We start from the raw sequence: 24,429 nt of genomic DNA on the forward strand, positions 1-24,429 counted from the left end.
CTTAAAATAGAAAACATTGGGCTGGAGAGATGGCTCAGAGGTTAAGACCACTGGCTCCTCTTACAGAGGACCCAGGCTAGGATCCCAGCACCCACATGGTGGCCCACAAACAACCTTTAACTCCGGCTCCATATCACCATCCTCTGACTTCCACAGACCCAGGCACACATGTGCTCATACATACATGAAGACAGAACACCCATGCACATAAAATCAATCTGAAAAATGTATGAGATTGTCATTGCTTCTTGGGGGTGGCACTAAAGGACTTTTTTTATGTGCTAAAATTATTAATGAAGTTGAAGAGAAAACAAGACTTTAGAAAAATAATATCACCACCAAGGGCTCATCCCTTCCCCACTTTATCTTTTTCAGGAAAAGGAGTAAAAAAAGAGTGTCATGTCTAACATAAGACAAAGGATTTTAGTTGCAAATAGAAATGGGATCCTCATTGATTATTTCCTGTATAATTTAAACACAGAGACTGGTAGGAAAAGAAGTGGCCTCCCTGAGAAAACCAGAGCACATGATTCCACATATGTGCACTAGCATGCACAAAAGAGCACCAACTCTGAGTGCACCACCCTAGTCCCGGACATCTCGGTTGGTCTACGGGAAGCACCAAATAAATGTTCACGGAAAAACGAATGAACGAGGACTTCATTTGACTACACAGGGAAAGTTTTCACCCCAATACAATAACCACACCAGCTTAGCAGACTGTCCTTTTAATGAGTATAACATGTACACACACACCATACAAAAAGCTCGGGCCCCTCATCTGTCGGGAGCTCAGGCACATTCAGTGAGCTGGGATACAGTTAGATGGGGCGTGGCCTTCAGCTCAGGACTAGCTGGGCTCCTGCTCATGGTAATGTGGAAAGCTGGGAAGCACGCAATCTCCTCTCCCAGACTTCTCCCTCCCTCCCTCTTCAGACACAGTGTGCCCATCATACTAACAGTGTAAAAACCCCAATCCAAGTGGTCATCTCATCCCTTCTCGAAAATGCCATTTAACTAAAATCCCTAAACCATGATACATATTATACAATAGTCCTTAAGAAGCAGGAGTGACCAGTCACATACTTCTGCGCACAGGAGAGTGGGCTCTTGGTCAGAAATAAGGCTGAGGACTTAGAGTGTTCCCACCTTTAGAGTGTTCCCACCTTTAGAGTGTTCCCACCTTGTCCCGGAGCAGCGGATCTTTCTCCTGGTTTCCCCGGAAGAATGGGGCCTTTGCGTTGCTGAGGAAAACACCCAGGCCTTTGCCTTTGGCCATGTTTCTGGGGCATTTTCCTATTGGCTGGTACTCCTTGTGTTTTCTGGAAACAGTGTGTAGGACAGAACTTTAAAAAAATGTCTCCGGGTGAGCTAAATTTCTTTCTACAGTATTTTTCATGACAAGTGCAAAAGAGCTACTTCCATCCGTCGCTGTCTGTGGCGAGCAACAGACTAGCATGTTAGGGGAGCATAGCTCTTTTCTCTCTTAAGTGAGAAGCGCTCACTTTGAGATTTTGTTAAACATTACAAAGACACAATTCTGTCAAGTGCCGGCATCTGGTAGCGCTTTCAGGATTAAAACGAACAAACCCAAAACCACAGTAAAATTAATAGGTCCCAGTTTGGCATTCATGGTTCAACATATGTGTTTTTTCCCCCTCATACACAAAACATTTCAAAGGAAAAAAAAAAAAAAAGAAACTGGCATGCGTGCTCATACAGAAGAGTGCTATTTGCTTTTGACTCTCCGCTATAGACGTGTAAAGGGTTAAAACCGGAAACTTACTTGTACAGCAGCAGGATGGTGACCATGGTGACAAGCATGGCTAGGCAGCCGATGGTGATCAGGGCACCATTCACAGATCTCAGAGAGAAGGCCGAGCCTTTAAAGCAGAAGGAAAAGTCACGTGAGTTGCAGTCCATTCCTTTGGCTGGACATCTGCTGGTGATGCCATTGACCAACCAAGGAAGGGACCTCCTGAGGAAGACACTTGCTTACAGCCCTCTGGGCATTAGGCGACCTCTCCATTAAGCAATCTACAGGCTGTGGGTTGAGAATAAGTGGCCATATGCAGAATACTGTGGTAAGAACTCAGGACCAATGTCACAGCCTGGTGACATCCTCTTATGACACTGCTGAGCTATCGGGCCCTAGGTGCTGAAAGGCTCTCATGCTTTGTTTGGTTGGTGTGAGACAGGGTCTTACTGTGTTAACTCTGGCTGCCTGGAACTCATGATGCTGACCAGGTTGGCCTCAAACTCTGCCTCCTGAGTGCTGGCATTAAAGATATGCACCATCATTGTCCAGATTAATGTCAGTCTTTTTTTTTTTTTTTCCTTTTCGAGACAGGGTCTCTTTGTGTATCCTTATTAACAAGAGTTCAAAGAACCTTGCCATGAGATAAACATTGCTAGTGAGGCCTTTGCGGGCTTTAATACTGGGTGTATACTTTTGCAGTAGGAAATGTTCATAAAGTTATAACCCAAACCTCACCTTTGCCGGGGATAGAGATCAGGGTGCTGGTGAGAGCCAGGCTTGTGTCATCTCCCAGAGTGAGGTTCACACAGTACGTGCCGGACCCATTGAAGGCTCTTCTCACGGACAGCGGGCACAACTCATCCACAGCCACCGGGCTGCAGACCCTGTTCTGGGAGGTCTGGCAGGTGGGGTCGGAGATGATCGTACAGACTTCCATGGGGGTGCTGTGACATGGGAGAAAGTTGAGGGTCACAGATCCCACGACAGAGAGAGGAATGCGATGTTATGGGGTTTGGGTGACATTGATGTTACCGAGGGGTTTTGCTGGTTTTGAAACCGGGTTTCATATGGTTGGCCTGGAACCCGTGGTGATCCTCCTGCCTCAGCTTCTTGAGTGCTAGGATCATAGGCATAAGACACTACACATGCCTCTGTAATAACAGTTTTAAACAGGGCCATTCTGCTTTTCTCCCCGCCACCTCCTCGCTCTTTATAAAAGACAGGGCCTCATGTACCCAGGCTTGGTCAAACTCACTATGTAGCTAAACTCCTTAAACTCCAGATCGCCCACCCTCAACCTTTAGAGTGCTGTGAGGACAGGCATGCGCCCCATGCCCTGTTCTATGTAGTGATTGGATCCGGCCGGGCTTCCTGTGTGCTAGGATGCCTTCCACCCTGGCCCCTCTTTAACTTTTCTTTTGAGGGACAGGCTCACTATGCAGTTGTGCTCTGCTGACCTCCCCAGCCTCTTGACCCCTGGGATTACAGCCCTGTATCCTCTCTCCCACAGCCAGCTCATCAGAGCTCTAACATGTAGGATTCTGAATCACCTTCAAAAGGGGGTTGGACCAGTGCTCAAGCCCTTCATTCAGACCTGGGGTCCTTACTCGGCCCTTCCTCTGGTGTGGCCCTGTACTTACGCCCCTTTGCAGGTCACAGTGAAGTCCAGCAGGGAGTTGTCAGGCTGTGGCATAGGCATTGGGACCTCTGCCACCTGGATGACGGTGACTTCTAGGATCCCCTCTAGCAGAACAGCCACCACGGAGAAATGTCAAAATATGTCAGAAAGCAAAGGAAACCCTTCTGCCGTAGACTGACTCCTGTACTGAGATCCTGGCTAAGTTATGGTGTGAGGGAGCAGAGCCTCTGCTGAAGATGTAATCGCTGTCCTTATAGAGAGACCCCAGGGAGGACATGGCAAGGGGGTGGCCTTTTGTGAACCAGGAAGCACTTCTTGTCAGACATCAGCCCTGACCTCCACCCTCGAGGACAGCAAGCCACGAACCCTGGTTGTTTATAAGCCCCCAGGACTATGTGCCTTATTACAGAAACTTAACGAACTAAGATGTGTCCCTTAACAAATGGGACACGTTCTTGCCAACCAGAAACCCACAAATACGGGAATTTATCCCCAGAGTTTTGCCTTCATATCCATGCAGTCACACGGAACTAACTGTTCCGCCCACCCGTGTTCTTTTTTTCTGGAGCCTGGTATGTGTTAGAAAGTAGCACTCCCTTTCTGAGAGAGACGAGTTAGGGAAAAAAAAAATGGCAGGGCAGACGCTGTCCCCGTGCTCACAGGGTGACCAACTCCTGGGTCACAGGTGGCTGATCCTGCCCTCAGAAACAGTATACAGCTCAAGTTTCTGACTCCTTCTCCAGGGATGTGGATGCCAGGCTGGGCTGTGGCCCCACCTGTTTTCTTTGCCAAGGACCTTGGTGCAGTACCTGAAGTATGCATCCCTGTGTGGTACCCTGCTCGCCCCCTCCCTTTTACAGGTAGAAAAGCATGGGCACTCCATGCTGGTTTTCTTTTCTCCCATCCTTTGAGAGTTCTGGATGCTCACATGGGCTCCAAGCCTAGGATCCTTAGCATGCGGGCTGCCCAGGGGATGGCTTCCTAGCAGAAAGGGTAGGGCAGGCAGGCGAGTGAGTGAAGCATGGAAACTGGGAGATGCTGCCTTCCAGGACTGCATCGCCTTGGATAGGACAAGAGACCCTGGTCCTTTATCTCTACCCTTCTAGAGTTGGCAGAGCGTATGGGTGGCTGTGTAGACTCTGGCATCCTTCCCAACTGGTCTTCAACCTTACCTACGATTGTGATGGTGGCTCTGAAGTAACCATATCTGTTTATCCAGCAGTTTTCATTGGAAATGCCACTCAGCTTCATGGAGTTGTAACCAGTAGGCACTAGAAAGTTTGAGTAATAACAGTTTAAACAAATAGGGACTAAGAATGTAATGAAGATAATATACAATAACAACAACAACCACTTGTCCCTCTGTTCTTTATTATTTTTTTGTTTTAGTGGTTGTTTATATCTCTTCCAGACAAGGACTCATGTAGCCCAGGCTAGCCTAAACTTGCTCTATAGCCTAGGCTGTCCTTGACTCTGGGTCTCATTACTCCTAGTTCCCAAGTGCCGGCACGCCTGAGGTGCCATCTGCCCCAAGCTCCATCTTCTCTTTAACGAGCATCAAGAAGCCAGGTATGGTGGCGCATAACTTTAATCCCAGAAGCAGAGGTAGGAGGAACTCTGTGAGTTCAAGACCAACCTGGTCTACATCCTACGTTTCTAGGACAGCCAGGACCAAAACTCAAAACACCCAACTGAACCCAACCCAAACCAAAACAAGCATTAAACAAACAAACAACCAAACCAAACCAAACCAAACCAAAACAAACCAACTCTAGAACTTTTCAATTTAGGTAGAAATTTGTGTAATGTAAATGTGTAGATTATTATAGATGCAAGAGCTGCAGGCAGTATGGCCATTTCATTCTATAAATTAAGAGAAAGTCCCCGAGTGAAGATGTGCTGTTGACATAGCATGGCCAGAGCAAGGACCCCCAAAGCCTCGCATGCATGAGAAATACAAAGCCTTCCCCCAATGAGAGGCCCAGAGAGGTGGGGAAGCCTTCTTCAGGGGTCCGAGCGTGAGCAGTGATGGTGTGTGTGGAAAATGCCCACCGCCATAACCTTCACCCCGTCACATGTTTACAGCTTCAAGACTGCTCCCCTACAGAGACAGCTCCTCCTGAGGTTAGCTACTCTGCTTCCTTGATCCAGCCGTGTATCACAGACCCTGCCTCCCTATTTATTTTTATATAATGACCCCCCCCCATCTCTCTCTGCATCATCTGCATATAATAACTATGCGGATCTTTCAGGCAGAGTAGCCCATGGGGACCAGGCCCTATTGCCCACACCAGGCACGCACTTTACTGCCAAGCCACAATCCGAGCTCAAAGCACAACCCCAGATGTTCTTTTTTTTTTTTTTAAATTTAGGATGCAAAAGAAAAGTCGAAGCCCCGTTAGAGTATATGAACAGGCCACAGGAGAGAAGTTCCCTTTCATCTGGATGCAGGTGTTCTGGCCTTCTCTCCAGCTCCCCTTGTTCGCCCACGCATCATTCCATGTCTTTGGCTCTGTTTGCCCATCAACAACCTAAAGCTGACACCTAGCCTTCTGAAACTGTGATCCCCAAACAAGCCCTTTCTTCTATCAGTTGCCTTGGTCATGGTGTTTTATCACACAGCACTAGAAGAGCAACTAAGACACCAGCCAACCCACTAACCTACAAGCAACAAACGGAAACTATCACAGGTCAGTTAAACACAGAACCCTGCTTCTCGTGTGGCAAGGCTAGCTGAATCGGAAAGCTGCGGGTTCATCGAGGACAATTGGGGAAGACACCTGCCATTGAGCTCTGTGTGCTGTGTGCAACCTAAGGAGGCGACCAAGCCAGCTGTGAATCTAATTGAGCAAAGAAACCTGATGGCTCACCCACTATGATTTAAAACATGTGGTGTAGAGTGTGGTGGCAGCACACTCCCAGCACTCGGGAGGCAGAGGCAGGTAAGGTGGATGTCTGTGAGTTCAAGGCCAACCTGGTCTATAGAGTGAGTCCAGGACTGCCAAGGCTACACAGAGAAACCATCTCAGAAACACACACACACACACACACACACACACACACACACACACACACACACACACACACAAAAACAAAACCCCAAACAAACACAACATAAACAAACAAACAAACAAACAAACAAACAAAAAGAACCCTCGTTTCCCCCTGAGAGCTGCAGGATCCCTTTTCTTAAAGTTCCGGAGGAGCAGAATCTAACTGTCAACGTGAGTGGACAACCACAACCCTGTTTATTTTAAAGTAAAACTTCTTTAGGAAAAAAGACAATGAAAGCCTGTGATCCTGCTTCAGGTAGAATACTTCTCCAGACGCGCCTGGGATTCTGCAGATGTTGGATCTGTGAAGTCAAGATGTGCTAAAGGCTCAGTGGAGAGACACGGAGACCTCGAAGGGCAGATGGGAAAAGCTCAGTACCTAACTCCCTGCTCCCCAGAAAATGGTGCGCAGCGAGGTGTTGACTATGAACACGTGTGGTGATGAATACTTGATATACGTGCTGTCGCACGGATCAGCCCCTGTCTCACAAAGGTTGTCTGGAAAAACGAACAAGAGCAACCAGATAAAGAAACAATTCTTTAGTAGAGAAACAGCACGCACTCCCCAGTGTCATGGTCTCCCTCAGCCGCCCAGGGCCCCCTTCAGCACGGCCACAGTTCCTTCAGGCCTTTGCTTGCTTGCGCTTGGCTAGTCGTTTATTTTTGAGCCAGGCCTTCAAGCTGGTGCTTGCTTATTTACTGCAGGGCAGAGAATGGAACCCAGGCTTGCACTCTACTTCTTAGCTGCATCTCTGGTGACCCTGACTTCTGAGTTTAGCTGAATCTTATCCTGAAGCTACTTGCCAAAACAGAGGGCGACTGTATGTTTGTCAAACAATAATGTTCAATAATGCATGTTGGGCCAGTGAGATGGCTCGGTGGATAAAGAAGTTTGTTGTGTGAACCTGGCAACCCTGGATCCCATGTGGAAGGAGAGAATCAATCCCCTATACCTGTGCACGAGTGCACACACACACACGCACACACAGACACACACACTCACACATATACACTCACACAGACACCTCCACACCATTACCACCACCACCACTAATAATAATAATAATAATAATAATAATAATAATAATAATAATAGATAAAAATTTGTAAAAAGAATACAAGCCCATTTATATGGCCTATATAGCTGGAAATGCTCTTTAGGAGAAAAATCCTTTTTAAAGGTCATGCTTAGCCACCTGGCAGCACGTGTCTGTAACCCCAGCCCTGGGCTGGGTGGAGATAGATGGATCCCATGTGGCTCCTTGGCCAGTCAGCCCAGCTGAAACAGCAAACTCCAGGTTGGGCAAGGGACCCTGTCTCAAAATGTAAGGTTAAAAGCCATAGAGAAAGACTCTCGGCATTTACCTGGGCCCCCCACCCGACAGACTGGTGTGGTGAGTCTCTCTCTTTGTCTGTCTGTCTGTCTGTCTGTCTCTGTCTCTGTCTCTGTCTCTGTCTCTGTCTCTGTCTCTGTCTCTGTCTCTGTCTCTCTCTCTCTCTCTCTCTCTCTCTCTCTCTCTCTCTCTCTCTCTCACACACACACACACACATACACACTCTGTCTGTCTGTCTGTCTGTCTCTGTATCTGTGTCTGTCTGTCTGTCTCTCTCTCTCACACACACACATACACACTCACTCTCACACACACAAATGTAAAAAGTTATGACTAATGTCTGTGATCACTTCAGGCCCTATTACTTAGCCCTCCCCCACCCCAGCTGTTTTCAGCCATTCTCAGTTGATTATGGTTGAAAGAGCACCTTTTCATAAAGACAGGCCTCTCTCAGTAAAACTGAGTGCAGAAGGGTACTGGCTTTTGCTTTACAGCTAGACTCAGAAAAGCAATAGCAGCAAATTAAAATGCCTTTTGATATTGGCTTCAGAGATATTTTTGATACATGGCATGACACAGCTTCTAAGAAAAACAAGCCTGGTTTTATAAATATGTAATTTTAAAAGCCCCAATTAAGTAAATTAGCCAGATTTATAGACACCAAAGGCAGCTATAGTTTATTTAGAATTTACAGCTGTTCTTTCTGTTTATAAAGAAGATTACTCATTCTTGCAGAGAAAGACATTGGTTCTTAGAAATGCAGTTCAATTGGCAGAGTACTGGCCCAGCAGTTGAAAAGCCCTGTGCTTGGTTCCCAGGGGTGGTGGAGCACTCCTGTAGTGAAGGTGAAGGCTGGAGGATCATGGGGTCATCACCCTTGATGATAAGACTGAGTTTGAAGCTAGCCTGGGCTACATAGATGTCTCCTCTTCCCCGGGGAAAGGGAGGACGAGGGAGGAGTGCAGGGAGGGAGGGGGTTTAGAGTCCTACTAAGATGAGGCTGCCTGTCTGGACTTACCCAGTACTGCCACATTTGTAACTGGACTTGGGATTGCTTAGTTGCTTACCAACAAGCCTGTGCGGCTTTTGTTAGTACATGACCCTGTGACCCAGTGACCTTGTGATCCTGTGACCCTGTGACCTTGTGATCCTGTGACCCTCTGACACCTGGTCAGGTGGGACAGATTTCTGTGCACAGTAACCTAAAGCTTAATGAAGAGAGGCAAACCACAGAACAAAGCATGTTCCTTGAACCCATTTACATAAAATAAAAAATGACACAACATATAGAATGTTTGTAAACGAATACAAACTGATCTAGACAGGAACACAGCCACAATGTCAGGATGAATTTGAGAAGAAACCACGCGGGGACTTTCCCTTTTTATGCTAGGCTTATGTGTGGTTTGTTTGAATTTTTACTAAGAAGTGTGAATTAATTATTTTACAATTTAAAACAGTCTATAAAGGAATGAAAACGGGCAATGAAAACTGAACAGTACCAGGGAAATCGATAGGTTCAAGGCCAGCCTAGCTTACATATTAAGTTCAAGGCCAGCAGGGCTACATAGTGTCTCTAGCTGATCACTAAGTTATGGAATAACTAACAGAGATAATGACGACAACCACCACCACGTCACTCAGAAAGTACTCACTTAAAGAGGGGCTGGGTGTTGGCAATGAGGGTGCAGGTGAAGGCGCAGGTGAAGGCTCAGGTGAAGGAGCAGGTGAAGGCTTTGATGAAGGCTTAGGTGAAGGCACAGGTGAAGGTGAAGGCTCAGGTGAAGGTGAAGGCTCAGGTGAAGGCGCAGGTGAAGGTGAAGGCTCAGGTGAAGGCTCAGGTGAAGGCTCAGGTGAAGGTGCAGGTGAAGGCTCAGGTGAAGGCTCAGGTGAAGGTGAAGGCTCAGGTGAAGGCTCAGGTGAAGGTGAAGGCTCAGGTGAAGGCCCAGGTGAAGGCCCAGGTGAAGGCTCAGGTGAAGGCTCAGGTGAAGGTGAAGGCTCAGGTGAAGGCTCAGGTGAAGGTGCAGGTGAAGGCGCAGGTGAAGGCTCAGGTGCAGGTGAAGGCGTAGGTGCAGGTGTAGGTGAAGTTGTAGGTGCAGGTGAAGGTGAAGGCATAGGTGCAGGTGAAGGTGAAGGGCATGGCCAGGGCACTGCAGCTTGCACGGTGAGGTTCAAGTTGAAGGTTCCATTGAGCACATACGTGTGATTCAAAGTATTATTGTTGGAGACAAACAGGCCAGTGTTGTCCCCAAAGTTCCACTTGTAGGAAATGGCAGAGTCATTGAGGAAGTGGCTGGGATCATGAATGAGGACATCGAAGACAATGGGCAGGTCTCTGAGGAAGGTTTTGTTGGACGAGTTCCGGTTGTTCTTCTGGGACATGGTCACAAATATAGGGATCTGATCTAGAAGAGGCAACACAAGAACGGAAGGAAACACATGGCTGCTAGACTGTAGGGGGTGGGGGGGGGCGTGGGTGGGGGCGGGAGGGGGTAAGCCTGTAGTGCTGATTTCTGCCTGTAGAGTTAAACAAGACCTCCTCACATGTAAGCATTAGACTGTCTCAGCTGGCTAACAGCTGGGGTACCACAGAATTAAATCCTTAAGCTCTGCTGGAGTCCGTGGGAGTCTTATCCTAACTCAGAACACTAGGTGCCGGTATCCTTTTCTAATCTGCTGCTGCCAAAAGGACTAAATACCCCCCCCCCCCCCCCCCCGCTCTCCACTCGTGTCAAGTTCATACCACGCACCTGTTATCACGTACACGTCTTTCACCTGTGAGATGGGAGAATACGCCCGGCCGTGTCTTCGAAACACAGTTACTTCCATGACATGAGGGCCGACTGTCAAGTTGACTGTGTTTAAGGAGACCCGTGCTGAACACCGACCCAGTCTTTGGAAATACTGACCTGCAGAAGGACGGACGTTTCTAGTTATTGGTGACATCACATGACCGTTAGACAGAGTTGTTTCTGAAAGGCTAGTTAAAGGCTGCTCTGAGGAGAACTTCAGAAAGGGAGACGGTGCTGGCCTCTATGCAAAACCCGGTGAAGGAACTCTCCAGCTGTGTGCAGGTTCCTCGCACAGCCGGTTAAAGTGAAAAAATGCTCTTTAGGGGGATGGTACAATTAGTTCCTAATTTACAGATGGACACTTTATTAAGTTTAAATGGTTTGGCACCAGCCAAGGACAAGACCTGCAGTAAACTTCGAACCCCTACCCAGATCTAGCCAATGGACAGGACATTCTCCACAGTTAAGTGGAGAGTGGGGTCTGACTTATATTTGGTGCCTCATATTTGACCATGTCCCCTGGATGGGGAGACCTGGTGGCACTCAGAGGAAGGATAGCTGCCTACCAAGAAGAGACTTGATACCCTATGAGCATATACAGGGGGAAGAGGTCCCCCTCAGTTACAGACATAGGGGAGGGGAGTAAGGGGAAGATGGGAGGGAGGGAGGAATGGGAAGATACAAGGGATGGGATAACAATTGAGATGTAATATGAATAAATTAATAAAAAATATAAAAATGGTTTGCATGGGAAACAAATATCCTTTCCCTAGGAAACCCCACCTAATGCCATGGTGACGTGCCTGGGAGAGTTCTAAAAAGTTCGCCAGGCACAAATCTTTCTTATTTTTGTAACAATTCAAACTCAGTTGGTGTAAGTAGAGGACTGTGGCTCTGCTTAGGTTTTTCTGGAAGACTGGACTTCCACTTTGTAGACGTCCTTGTACCTAAATCCAGCAAGACATGAAAGAGCAACAGTGGACCACAGACACAAAGGGACTGTGGCACCTCTACAGACACATTGGCTGCATTGTTTCCCTCTGCAGCCAGCCCTGAAACTCAGAGGTGCTGGCCACAGAAGCGGCAAGTCAGTCAGTATAAGGAATTTAAAATAATACAGTCGAATGCTGTGTCAACAAAATAAAAACATGTGCCCATTAATATCTTAAACAAGGAATATGCATACTGAGAACACCATCTCGCGGCAGCGATAATTCCAATGTTATTTGTGAGGGATTTTTATATCTTGTTTGTGTTCTTCTATGGTTCCAAATGCTGTGCTTCCACAGAGCGCATGCCTCTTTAACTTTCACTAATTCACTTGAGAACACTAACAAACTCATGAATAAATAAATACAAGTTTTCGTAGAATTGTTAGACTAGTCTCTGGCCGTTGTTTAAGAAACAGCTGAATTAATTCCCTTTTTGTTGTTGTTGTTGTTTTTTGTTGTTGTTTTTTTTTTTTTTTTTTTTTTTTTTTTTTTTTTTTTTTTGAGACAGGGTCTCTCTGCGTAGCCTTGGCTGTCCTGGACTCACTTTGTAGACCAGGCTGGCCTCGAACTCTCAGCGATCAGCCTGCCTCTGCCTCCCGAGTGCTGGGATTAAAGGCGTGAGCCACCACGCCTGGCCTTTAGTCCTTTTCTTTTTCATGCTATTTCTGTGGTGTCCTGTGGACTTGGCGAGGTGAACCAGGATTTCATTTTCCCCTCATTCGTCCACCCAAGGAAGAGGAACCGATGGCGAATATGGAAATATGGAATATGAGAATGGAGAATATGGAAAGAAAGGTTAAAATATGAGAGAAACGTAAAAAGCCAGGTGTTTGTAAAAACCAAACCAAGTGTGTGAAAGACGTAGACAAAGTTCCATTTCTTCCATCCGTGAGGGCGAGGGAAGGGCTTCCCGTCGGGGAACGTGAGGTGTTGGCTTTGGCTAGTGCCACCTTCACGGTCGCCGTCCTCCGCCCCTGCTGTCCAGTTGTAGAGATACGGGTCAGAAGTCAACCCCACATCTAACAGAGAAACAAATAGGTGGAGTCAGTTTTCTGGCTTCCAAATGCCCAATGCTGAGCACTCAGACACTTCAGTCTCCGAGAACAATCGTCAAAGCTGCTACAGGGCTAACATCGTAATGCTCAGCATTCGCCATTGCATGCAGACGACTGGGGTGCTTTCCTGGGTACAGGCTGTGTGTCAATAAAGTAGCATCAATTTCCAGGAAACTTTCACCTGGAGTTTTTAATTAACACAAGTATCTTCCTGTTGAGTCTCCGAATCTCAGTGCTATTCAGAGCTACCTACAGGACGTGTCCTCTTCTAGTGTAGCACACTTGGTCCTCAGCTTCTTTTTGCCGCCTTCCCCTCCCCCCCATTGATATCACAGCCCTCAGTATTCAGCAGAGGACGGCTGTGGCCACGCCCACCCCGGCCAGGCCTGCGCACTGCATCTGGCTCTCCCACACTGGCTCTTTGTCTCTCGATTCAGATAAACAGATTCCTCTCCAAGCACAACAGCCTGTTCTTCATTTGGGGGGGGGGGGGGGGATAGGGTTTTTTTTTTTCACTCTCTGCTGGCCTCTGAGGGCACTTCCACACAAAACCACAGACATCTACACATAAGCAAGGAGTAAAAATAAATCCTAAAAAGAGGATCTCCTTCTATGCGAGGCTATAAGGGACCTAGACACAGAGACAGCCCAAGAGAAACAGACATAAAAAAAATGTATTCTTATTGAACCTAAGGGAGTAAATGTGTTGTGTTGTTTTCCATTTCATTGTCTGTCGTCTAGAACAGTACCTGGGTCTGTGTTCTAGAAGAGTTTCTTTATCTGGCTACTAGTCTTTTTTTTTTTTTTTTTTTTCCTTAAAACCTCCCAAATACGACCAAGAGCCCTTTGAGCTAGCTGTTACATCCTTTTGACATAACTCCATTGGTCTTTGAGTTCTTCCTCATTTTCTGTTATACTGAAGATGTCCTAAGCCAGGCGTGGTGGTGCACGACTTTAATCTCAGCACTGGGGAAGCAGAGGCAGGCACATCTCTGAGTTCAAAGCCAGACTGGTCTACAAAGTGTGTTTTAGGACAGCCAAGACTACACAGAGAAACCCTGTCTTGCCTCCCCCTGCCCCTGAAAAAAAAAAAAAGATGTTTCAGGCTCATCTGGTACTTGCTATGTAGTCCAGGCTAGCTTCAAACTTGAATTTCCCTGCATCAACTTCCCAAGTGTTGGAATTACCAGTGTGTGTTACCGCCCTGGTCAGAATCAATTTTTTTTTTAAAGAAGAAGTTGGGCATAGTAACACACACCTGTAATCTTAACACTCTGGAGACTGAGGCGGAGGATCATGAGATTGAGGCTAGCCTGGGCTATACAGGTTGATGTGAGAGGTGGGAGGGAGAGGGAGAGAAAATATTAAATACTTAACACTAGGTTAATATTAACCCCTGTCCATAGTTGTCTCAAAAGGAGATGAAAAATCAAGGAGGGATGCACAGATGCACACGTCGATAGATTTACAGAAGTCTAAACAGCACAGTCTGCTCACCGAGTTGGAGTAGCTGCACCAGGGTCTGAGTAATCTCAGCGATTATCTGAGTTTTTGAGAGTGTACAGTTATCACAGAATAATTTGTCCTGATGTATTTCTGCTCTTTTAACATGGACAAGTGTATCTCTGAGAGCAAATAAAAATCAGAGTGTGCACATGCAGTGTTAGTGCCAGCAGAGCACCATTTACCTAACACACTGGTCAATGGAAAGGAAAGTTAGCACACTCTCTCAGATGGGCACGGGCCCTGGGTGGGGTGTATGTGTGTGTATGTGTGTGTGTGTATATATATGTATGTGTGTGTATATATATGTGTGTGATATGTGTGTGTGTATAATAAAATAATTAGTTTCAGGTAATGAAATGAGAGACTGAGCATAGACAGTGGACCCAAAGAACAAGGTGGGTGTGACACTGTAGCTTTAGGTGTTTGAATTCTCAAGTAGTGCTAGGGCTAGAACGCAGGGCCCTACACACTCCCGGCCAGGGCTCGTTCACTGAGATGATCCCCTCTGACGGTGTAGCTTATGGGGGGGATACTTGGGGAGAGCTAGAACCAGGGAGGGAAGAGGAACAGGATGGGGGAACTGGAGGTGACGCGATCAAAGTCCATGATGTGCACTAGGAAAAGTATTTTGTACAGTGAATACAGGCTAATTAAAAAGGAGGTGAGCAGTGACCTCCCCCTTCCAAAACCCAAAACAGGCTCCAAGGAGCAGAGAGTCACCAATTTGCCTAAGGAGACTCAGCTAATGTTGGTGTTGATGAAGGGGCTGAGCAGGTCCACACATCCCCGTCATCCCTGAGGGGGAGGGTGGCAAGGGGCGGGGACAGCCCCTGTGTTAGAAGGTTGGAATGGTGGACAGGGCCCCAGGAGCAGCGTTTGGCCTTCTCACCATCTCTGCAGTTCCTCTCATAGATGATGTTGCACTTGGCATCTTCCTTCCGGCATCTGGGGAACACCAGGCTTGCCACAAACGTGATATTGGAGCCCACCAGAGCTGGTGAGTCGCTGGTCAGGATTGCTTGCACACGGCCTCCTAGGGCAAGAAAGAGTGGAGCTCATCCCCACCCCCACCCCCCTGGAAAGCCTTTCACCAGAAGTGTCCAGTGAAGTTGTGTCCATTGGTAACGACCATGCGACCATGCGCCTCTCCACAGCGGGTTCAATTTGTCTCCTGGAGGCCAACTTTAGCTTTCACAGTACAGCATCAAAGGAAAAGCAAGTCAGAGTAGTTAATGGATTTGTTGTTTGTTTTTGTTTTTTTGGGACAGGGTTTCTCTGTGTAGCCCTTGCTGTCCTGGACTTGCTCTGTAGACCAGGCTGGCCACGAATCCCCAGAGATCTGCCTACCTCTGCCTCTGTGAGTACTGGGATTACAGGCATGCATGCCTGGCTACAGTTAAAGGATTTTCTAATCATGGTAAAAAAAAAAAAGTATTCACTGGAGACAAGAAGAAAGGGAGCTGGAGAGATGGCTCCATGTAAGAGCACTGGCTGCTTTTCCAGAGGACCTAGGCTCAACCCGAGGACCCACACGACAGCTCACGACCATTTGTAACTTCATTCCCAAGGGAGCTATGCCCTTTAATGGCCTCCTTGGGCACCAGGCACATATGTGGTACACAGATATATGCCTGGACAAAACATCAATACACATTTTTTAAAAATTGATTTTTTGGATTGAGGAAGCCCATGTTGAAAGTCTGTAGACTTTAATCTTGTTTTTGTTTTGTTTTGGTTTTTGGCTTTTTGAGACAGGGTCTCTCTGTGTGTAGCCTTGGCTGTCCTGGACTCGCTTTGTAGACCAGGCTGGCCTCGAACTCACAGCGATCCGCCTGCCTCTGCCTCCCGAGTGCTGGGATTAAAGGTGTGCGCCACCACGCCCGGCTCTAGACTTCAATCTTAAAACCAGTTGACCGGACGGAGGACTTGGCCTCTGGCCTGTGTGGGACCATTCGTTTCATGGATCAATCAGGTCACGTCTCGGCGTTTCTGAGAGTACCTGCACCACGGTGGTCAACAGGCTTCAGGTCGAATCTGGCTCTTTACTAACATATTCCAAAACCTTGGGAATGTCTAAAAGCCCAGGTGATTTGGCGGGGAGGGAGGGACGCCTGCCAAGTCCGGGGGCTGCTCATTTTGGACCTAGATACTGTCCGTCACTCCCAGGAGCCTGCTCCCTCCCGGGCACCCACGGCTGCCATCTTGCTGACGTAGGATGGCTGTGGCTGAGGGAGCGGAACTTTCGATTTACCTTCCCAGGAGTTCTTCCATCTGCTCTCTTCCCTCTTCCACACGGGGTACAGGTTTTCGTTCCATTCATTTTCATCGGAAGACCAGCCTCGCAGTTGGTGGTGCTCTCTCAGGTGACCTGGGTACTGCTCACGGCCCAGCACGTCACGGAATCCTATGTTAGCGGTTGAAAAACAAAAGGTTCTGTCTATTTAGTTACTCACGTCTGTGACGATGGCCGATGGGGCCTCTCAGGCTCCATCATTGGGAAGCACCATGCGTAATGTGCAATACACCAAGTGAAGAAAGGTGCTTAAAAAGAAGTCTGACAGAGCACATTGGTGCACTAAAATGTCCCAGCACCCAGGAGGCAGGGAAGGCAGATCCCTGTGAGCTTGAGTCTAGCCTGGTCTACATAGTGACTTCCAGGCCAGCCAGAACTAAATAATGAGACCCTGTGCTCCATCCCCTGAAAATGTCTACTGAGGCTGGTGAGGCGTCTCAGCAGGTGAGGTTGCTCGCCACCAAGGCTGACAACTGGAACTCACGAGGTAGAAGGAGAGCAAATAGCAAACAGCAAATATTCAGAGACCTGTCTACTGCCCTCCAAACATTCCCACAAGACCGCCCTCCCCGCAACCAGCACAAATAAATAAGGAAATTTAAGAATGAGTAAGATAAGTCTATTGGAACTGTTTTTAGAAAACTAAAAACAAAAACAAACAAACAAAAACAACAAAAAACAACAAAAAACAAAAACAAAAACCCCTCAATTGTTTATTTTTGAGATAGCATCTTACTGCATGGCCCCTGCTGTCCTGGGACCCACTCTGTAGACCAGGTTGGCTTCACGCTTGCATAGATCTGACCGCCTCTGCTTTCTGAGTGGCTGGGATTAAAGGCCACTTACTTTACTTAATCTCTCAATACATAGTCTCCAAATAGTTAGATTTGGTAATAGTATCAAAGGGGAAACTTGGATGGCGTTTTCTTCCGTTAGATTTGCGTCTTATCTCCCGCCTTTTCCCCCTGTGGTCTAAAGGAATGCGGAGCTTGGGAATGCTCCCTGGGTGCCGAGAGACATCCGCGTTAGCGTGGCGCATTCCCGCGATGAAATCTACGTGTACATCTTGGTGATTATCCGTGTATATTTGTGGAGTAAGCCATTTGCACCACTCCTCTACCCAGGAGGCTGAGACAGGCGGAGGATTGCACGAGGCCGAAGGCTAGTCTGCGCTACAGAAAGACCCTGTGTTTCAAAACCAAACATCCTCTACTCAAATAAAGCCCTTGAATAGTCTATATTTGATACATAGAGTATTTTTTTTAAAAAAAAATTATCTGGGTTAGGGTTGTACCTATTTCTTTTCCAAGTCCTATCTCTTTTTAAATGCATTTTAAAATCTGTTCTTAGGTATCACCTGCATTTAGAATTATTGCTTTCTTGATTGAATTGGCTATTTACTTATTAGTAATTAACCTTCTTTATCCTTGAAAATATTCTTTGCTCTAAAGACTACTCTGCTAGTATATATATACATATATACACACATATATACATATATAACATATATACATATATATATATAACTTTCCCATTGTTTTACTTAAAAAACTTCTTTATTTTTATTTTATGTGTGTAGGTGTTTTGTCTGCATCTATGTCAGAGGGCCGTGTTCACAGCGTGCCCACTGGATTCCAATGAGGCACTGGAACCCTGAAGCTGGAGTTACAGTTAGGTGTGCGCTGCCACGTGGGTGTGCGGAACTGGACCTCTGAGCCGCCGTCTCTCAACCCTCATTCCTTTGCTTCTAACTTGCGTGTATTCATAGTTAGCGTGGGCCGTGTGTGGACAGCAGAGTTGGCTGTGTATCTATAAATCAAATCTGAAAATCTGGAGCTTTGACCGGAAGTACTAAGATAATTTACTTATGAAGCAATGACAGACATTCTGGATTTGAGCCTGCCATCTTGTTTCTATCCATCCTGTCTTTCCCTCCCTGCCTCCTATCTACTTACTTACTTACTTTATGAAACAGAGTCTTATGTTGTCCAGTTTGCCCTCAAACTTACAATACAGTCTAGGATGACCCTGAGATCCTGACCTTCCTGCCTCTGCCTCTCAAGGGCTGAGATAATAGGCATTCTCTTGTAGTTTGGGGGATTATAACTGGATTCTGTTTTATATCCACCACTGAATTATTAATTATATCTCTTTGTTTTGAATGGTTTCACTGAAGTTTATTATACTTCTTTGAAAATTCTTCATGATCTTACATTGACAGTTTTTTGTTTGTTTGTTTGTTTTGAGTCTTGCCTGAAAACCTCGCTGTTCCATGTGGCCTGTGCACGTTGAATATGGTAGCTGATCAGTCGATTCTTACCCACAAGCAGCCCTTGCCTGCGCACTTGTCTCTTATGTCTCCTTGGTAACAGATCCTGATCTGTAGCCGATCACCAAGCCAAAGCTCGGGCTTCTGGCAAATGCTCCTCCTTTACAAAGAGACGCATGCACACTGACCCTGAGCACTGTCTCCTCAGAGCCGATGTGAGAGGTGGCCTTGTACCACCATGGTGTTTGGCCATCACAGACATGCTGAACTATGAAGACACGGATCTGAGTGATGTCAGGTTAGAATGCTGGTAAGAAACAGCACTGCCTAGATGACGTCATGGAGTCATCTCTGGGCTGGATGTAAGCGATAACAAGAATCTTAGGCTGTTTTACTCCAGCCCAAAGCTTAACTGCTGCGACCTGAGGCAGCCCCTAACCTCGCACTGTCTGCAACTTTTCTCCCACCAGTTTAAATGAGCCCGCGTCTTGGCCATGAGCTCTTGGAGTTCTGAAACTGTTTTCACATCTGAGATGCTGGGAGGAAAAGCACGAGTGTGGCGTGTAGTGGGTCCTCAGAGAAACCGTGCAGATGCGCGCACTGGTCTGTTTCCTCTATTCAAGATGTTCTCTCTTACGTGGGGCACAGTGATGGTGCAGGGCACTTAGAATTCTGGGCCTGTCGCATTTTAGGCAAACGTTTACATGTTAGGCAAACTGAGCTGTATCTGTGCCCAGTTTGGTGTGTGTGTGTGTGTGTGTGTGTGTGTGTGTGTGTGTGTGTGTGTATGTGTGTCCGTCTCAGGAATACTGCCTACCTCCTTTTGAGACATGGTCTTTCACAGATCGCCAATTAGAGTAGACTGGCTGGTCACCCAGCCACCCAGTGGATCTACCTGTCTCTACCCTCTTTCCGCTGAGTCAGGTGTATGTCCTGTTATTGTGTGTGCTCTGCTTTTTTTTTTTTTGGTAGATGCCGCATACAGAATTCAGCTGTGTGCTCGCCAGCCAGGCAATGTAGCCACCGAACCATCTCTCATCTTCCTGTTCCTTTCTCAGCAGGGAGGCAGGAGCAGTGGAAAGCAGCACTGAACTAGGGGAACATGGTGCATGGTCCCTGACGAAAACAGGCTGCGTGAACCGGGCCTGCGAATCAGACGGCCCCAAATAAGTCTCAGGGCTGGTCCCACCGGAATAGGCATTAATGTTTGGCAAGCAATGCTCGTACCTGGAAGTTCACGCTCGAGGCTTGTGGAAAGAATTAAGCTGCTTCCGTTCAACCTCACTTTAGAGATGAATGCATCTAGTTCTAAAAGAGAGGATCCAGCAGGATCCTTCCATCTTGAATCCAGCGCAAAAAGGGCATTCACCTCTGCCCCAAACGAGCTTTATCCAATGTTTCAGGGTCTGGTGGAGTGTTTCCCCAGAGCAATCAAAGCACAGATCAGGCTGGGGTGTGACCCAGCGGTACAGTGCTTGCCCGGCATGCAAGTGCCCTGGGTTTGAACTCCAAGACCACCAGAAAAATAAAGAACACAGTGACAAACAAAACCAAACCAACCAACCAAAATATGCGTCTTCCCACCTCCCCCCCCCCCATTGCTCTTCTGCTTGTGAATTTCAGAAGTCAAAGAAAAATACAGGGTGCAGAGGAAGAACAGAGAAGCCAGGAGTAGGCCTGCTCAGTCGGCTCGGCCAGAGTTCACACCAGAACCGTTCTTTAGCAGAGCTGGAGAGATGTCTGACATAGTTAAGAGTGCCAGCAGCACTTGCCCAGGACTGGAGCTCAGATATTAGCAGCCAGGTCAGGGAGCTTGCAAACGCTCTAGCTCCAGGAGATCTGGCGCCCTCTTGTGGCTTCTTCAGGCAACGCCCCCATTAAAAAAATACATCTTTTTAAAGGGTTTAAAAGGAAAAATAACCAAATAGAAAAAAGATACATTTTAAAAAGCAGCAAGCAGAAAAGAAAACACCAGGATTTAGGACCAGAGAAGAATTCTTACATTAACACCAAAAGCATAACATATAAAAGGAAAAGAACCCTGATGTTTTAGACCTTATTCAAGAAAGAAACTTGTGCTCTGTGGTACCTCGTGGGAGGAAGCAAAGGAGAGCGCAGCATACCACACTTCCACCAATATTGAAAAGCAATTCAAGTTTGGGAATGGGGAAAGACACGAGTGGACGCTACAGAGGATGTGTAGACATGGGGCACAGAGCACCGCTGATGACGCTCCTGCAGACCTAGCATGGTACTACCACCAAAGTGAAAAGCAGTGCCATCGCCCAGCAAGGGACAGGACCTAGAAAAACTGGGTTGCCACATGCTGCTGACAGGAACTTTGAAAAGCTAGTCTGCTAAACTCTAGGGAGGCTCAACGTGCACTTAACCACTGCATAACTTGTCTTAACTGTACTCTTTAGTGTGCATCCCAGAGAAACGGACATAAGAAGTCATAGCATCTCACTTGGAATAGCCTGGAATAACTCTGATGTCCTTCAGTGGGTGAGGGGTTAAAGTGGCACATCGTGACCATGGGGCTACTCCTCAGAGAGAAAAAGGAACAACCTATTGGTGCAGCAATGTCAACAAGTCTCCAGGGAATCACACTAAAGGTAAACCCAAGCCAACGCCTAAAGTTCATACTGTAAAATCCCGTTGTGTGACATTCTGGAAATAATATTGAGCAAATGGCCAGGGACTGGAAATGAGCAGAGGAGGGTATTTGTCTACAGAAAGGCATGGGATTGTTGTCGCAGCAATGGAGGTGTTCTGTATTTTGACAGTTTCCCTGCCAGGATCTTGACAGTGTTCTTTTCTTCTTCTTTTTCTTTTTTTCAGACAGAGTTTCTCTGTGTAGCCCTGTCTGTCCTGGACTCACTTTGTAGACCAGGCTGGCCTCGAACTCATAGAGATCCACCTGCCTCTGCCTTCTACAGTGCTGGGATTACAGGCGTGTGCCACCTCATGCCTGGTCTTGGTTGTGTTCTTGTCTAATTTTGCCATTGGGCAAACTGGGTACGGGTTGTATTGGGATCTGTCAGAATTCTTTCTTTCAATTTTATGTGAGTGTACACTTACCATAAAATATAGAAGTTCAACTTAAAATTAGATTAGCCCAATGACAGGCAGACTTCCAGGGGGGGTGGGGCACAGGGGGGGAGTGGAGGTAGCCCTGTAGTTGGTTCCGCCACTACAGCTCCCTGATGTTTACTTGCTCTGCCAGCATCTTTCCTGTCTCATTACACTGTGGTAAGGATCGCTAGCTCCTACAGGCTAGCTCATTGTGTCTGTAAAGTTTAGTCCAGTTAGAGATGAGCCCAAGAATGTCCACTGAAAGACCCCGTTCAATTTCTGGCTACTGTTTTCTTCTCCTTCTCCTTCTCTTCCTCTTCTCTTCCTCCTCCTCCTCCTCCTTTTATGGCAGCATCTCACTAATTAGCTCAGGCTGTCCTAGAACTCACTATGTAGTCTAGGCTGACTTTGAACTCACAGAGATCCACCTGCCTCTGCTTCCCAAGCGCTGAGATTAAAGGCATGAGCCGCTTAGCCTAGTTTTGGCTACTGTTTTACTGAGCCCCCAAACCGTGGGGTTTTGGTGAGAGGACTTTGCTTGCTTTTTCCATTCTTCCTATTCCTCCAGGCTATTATATAGTCTGTCTGCAGGAGGTACCTGGGGGACCGGTGGAGGTGTGCAGATCTGTCCATAAGAAATGCCACTGGGGGCTGCAGATCTGTCCCTAAGAAATGCCACTGGGGGCTGCAGATCTGTCCCTAAGAAATGCCACTGGGGGGCTGGAGAGATGGCTTAGTGGTTAACATAGCTGACTGCTCTTCCAGAGGACCCTGGTTCAGTTCCCAGCATCTACATGACAGCTCACAACTGTCTGTAACTCCAAGACCTGATACCTTCACACAGACATACATGCAGGCAAAATGCCAGTGCACATAAAATAAATTGATTAAAAAAAGAAAGAAAGAAAGAAAAAAATGCCGTGGCCAACCACCTTTGCTGTCTGATCTCCAAAGACTCTAGAGACCACTTTTGCAAATAATGAAAAGGAAATTTAGTGTAGCTAACACACACGTGGTTCAGCTGGCGGCTGGCACGAACTCAATTCTGTCCTACTCCAACCCTGGCAGGAGGGGCAGCGGCTGAGAAGACATGCTTTGCCTTCCGCCTGCTCCCCTCGTGACCCAGGCGAATTCTTGGTCTCTCCGTGACCGGGATTCCTCATCTGGGGAAACTGGACAATCACAAGGTGTCTCTGAAGGCACCGCACCTAGACACGAGGTAGGCCATTCTGCCTGACACCTGGCTGGCTGCTGTCAGTGTTTGAAGTCCAAACCCACAATCATAGTAGCCTCAGGAGGACGAGGTGGAGTCTGGGACATCCCCTGACTTTGAGCTTTGGGGCGGAGTTGTGATGAGGCTGGGCTGTTTACCCACTTGCCTGGCAGCAGTCCACTGGTGCAGGAACCCCAGCGGCTCCACTCTGCCTAGCCTGGGATCCACCTCAGCCAGGCTGACCTAAGAGAGAATCTGGTTTGGACTAGAGGAGGTGCCGGGCTTCTCTAGAACTGCCCCAGGCCGAGGTGGAGGTGAGGTTACCAGCGAGGCAGTCACACTCAGGGCTGATGCTAGTGCTGCTCCCGGCTGGTCCCCAGCCCCTGGAAGTGAGGTGGAGTGGCTTTTTTTCTTCCCACTGCTCACTGCCTTTGCTAAGAACCAGACAGCCACACTCTGGCTGGGATAAGTGGGCGTGCTGGAGCACGACTCTATCCACGCTGCGCACAAAGATGCTGGACCAGGACGCCCAGCGCTGCCAGTCACTGGGCAGTGTTGTTAGTAGGACCCTCGTCGTATTTGCCTTCCCAGGGTGGAGCCAGCTCATCCCCACCCCTCGCGACCCCCCAGAATTCCCACTGCAGTGGCAGCGCGCCTGCGGTGGGGGGAGTTCCGCAAAGAGCTCCTCCCTTTGAGTGGGAAGCAGATCAGGGTAGTTTAGGATACTTGCTTTATTCTGGGGGGGGGGGGGACGGGTATAGGCTGTCCTCCCACTTCTGGCCACAGTCTGGCTAGAGTGGAAATGGCTCCCAGTTGCCTCGTGGCTTTTGCTCTCTCTGAGCCCCAGGCAAAGAACATAGTCCCAGCTTTAGGAGCAGACCCTGCTTCCTGAGAGAAGAGAGAGAGAGAGAGAGAGAGAGAGAGAGAGAGAGAGAGAGAGAGAGAGAGAGAGAGAGAGAGAGAGAGAGAGAGAGAGAGAGACAGGAGAGGGACTCACGTTTGGCCTCTTGGAGGGGCAGTCCTGCAGTCAGCAACAGTAATCCCAGGACCCCGAAGAGACTTTCCATGCTGACTCCCAGCAGTCAGGGCTTGAATCAGTCAGGGCTCGACTCTCTCACGCCCCAGTCCCATCTACCAGCAGTCACTGTGTCAGCCTCCTGCGACGACCCACTCTGTTTTATGAAAAAACGGGGCCAGGGGAAGATCATGTGACGTTTTAAGCAGTGTGGCTTGATCTCTCAATTCCACCTCCTAACAACTCGTGCTTATGACTCACTTGCCCGTGGCGTCTTTTATTTTAATTGACTTCGGATGCGCGCTATTTTCATTTTGTGATCCCACACTTGCTCCTCTTTTTCTCTCCTTCCCGCCCCCCGCCGCCCCCCCCCGCCCCCGCTTTCCTAGCTTAGAGGGAGCCTCGTAACATCATTCGTCACCAAATAAAACTTT

At 47.7% G+C, this 24,429-nt stretch overlaps 1 protein-coding gene across 1 annotated transcript; it reads right to left on the bottom strand.

The window, feature by feature from the left end:
- Positions 1-712: 712 nt before the first annotated feature.
- GPNMB (glycoprotein nmb) lies at positions 713-24,197 on the bottom strand. The gene is made up of 11 exons (XM_084785957.1): positions 23,978-24,197; positions 16,382-16,534; positions 15,020-15,163; positions 12,415-12,588; positions 10,536-10,694; positions 9,441-10,190; positions 4,571-4,669; positions 3,400-3,502; positions 2,495-2,703; positions 1,787-1,883; positions 713-1,322 (listed from the first exon to the last, which is right to left on the bottom strand). Exons 1-11 carry the CDS (start codon positions 24,045-24,047, stop codon positions 1,169-1,171), a joined length of 2,112 nt encoding a protein of 703 aa, XP_084642083.1. The 5' UTR covers positions 24,048-24,197; the 3' UTR covers positions 713-1,168.
- Positions 24,198-24,429: the final 232 nt, after the last annotated feature.

Source organism: Acomys minous, assembly GCF_964271855.1.
Source record: "Acomys minous genome assembly, chromosome: 6".
NCBI classification, from domain to species: domain Eukaryota; kingdom Metazoa; phylum Chordata; class Mammalia; order Rodentia; family Muridae; genus Acomys; species Acomys minous.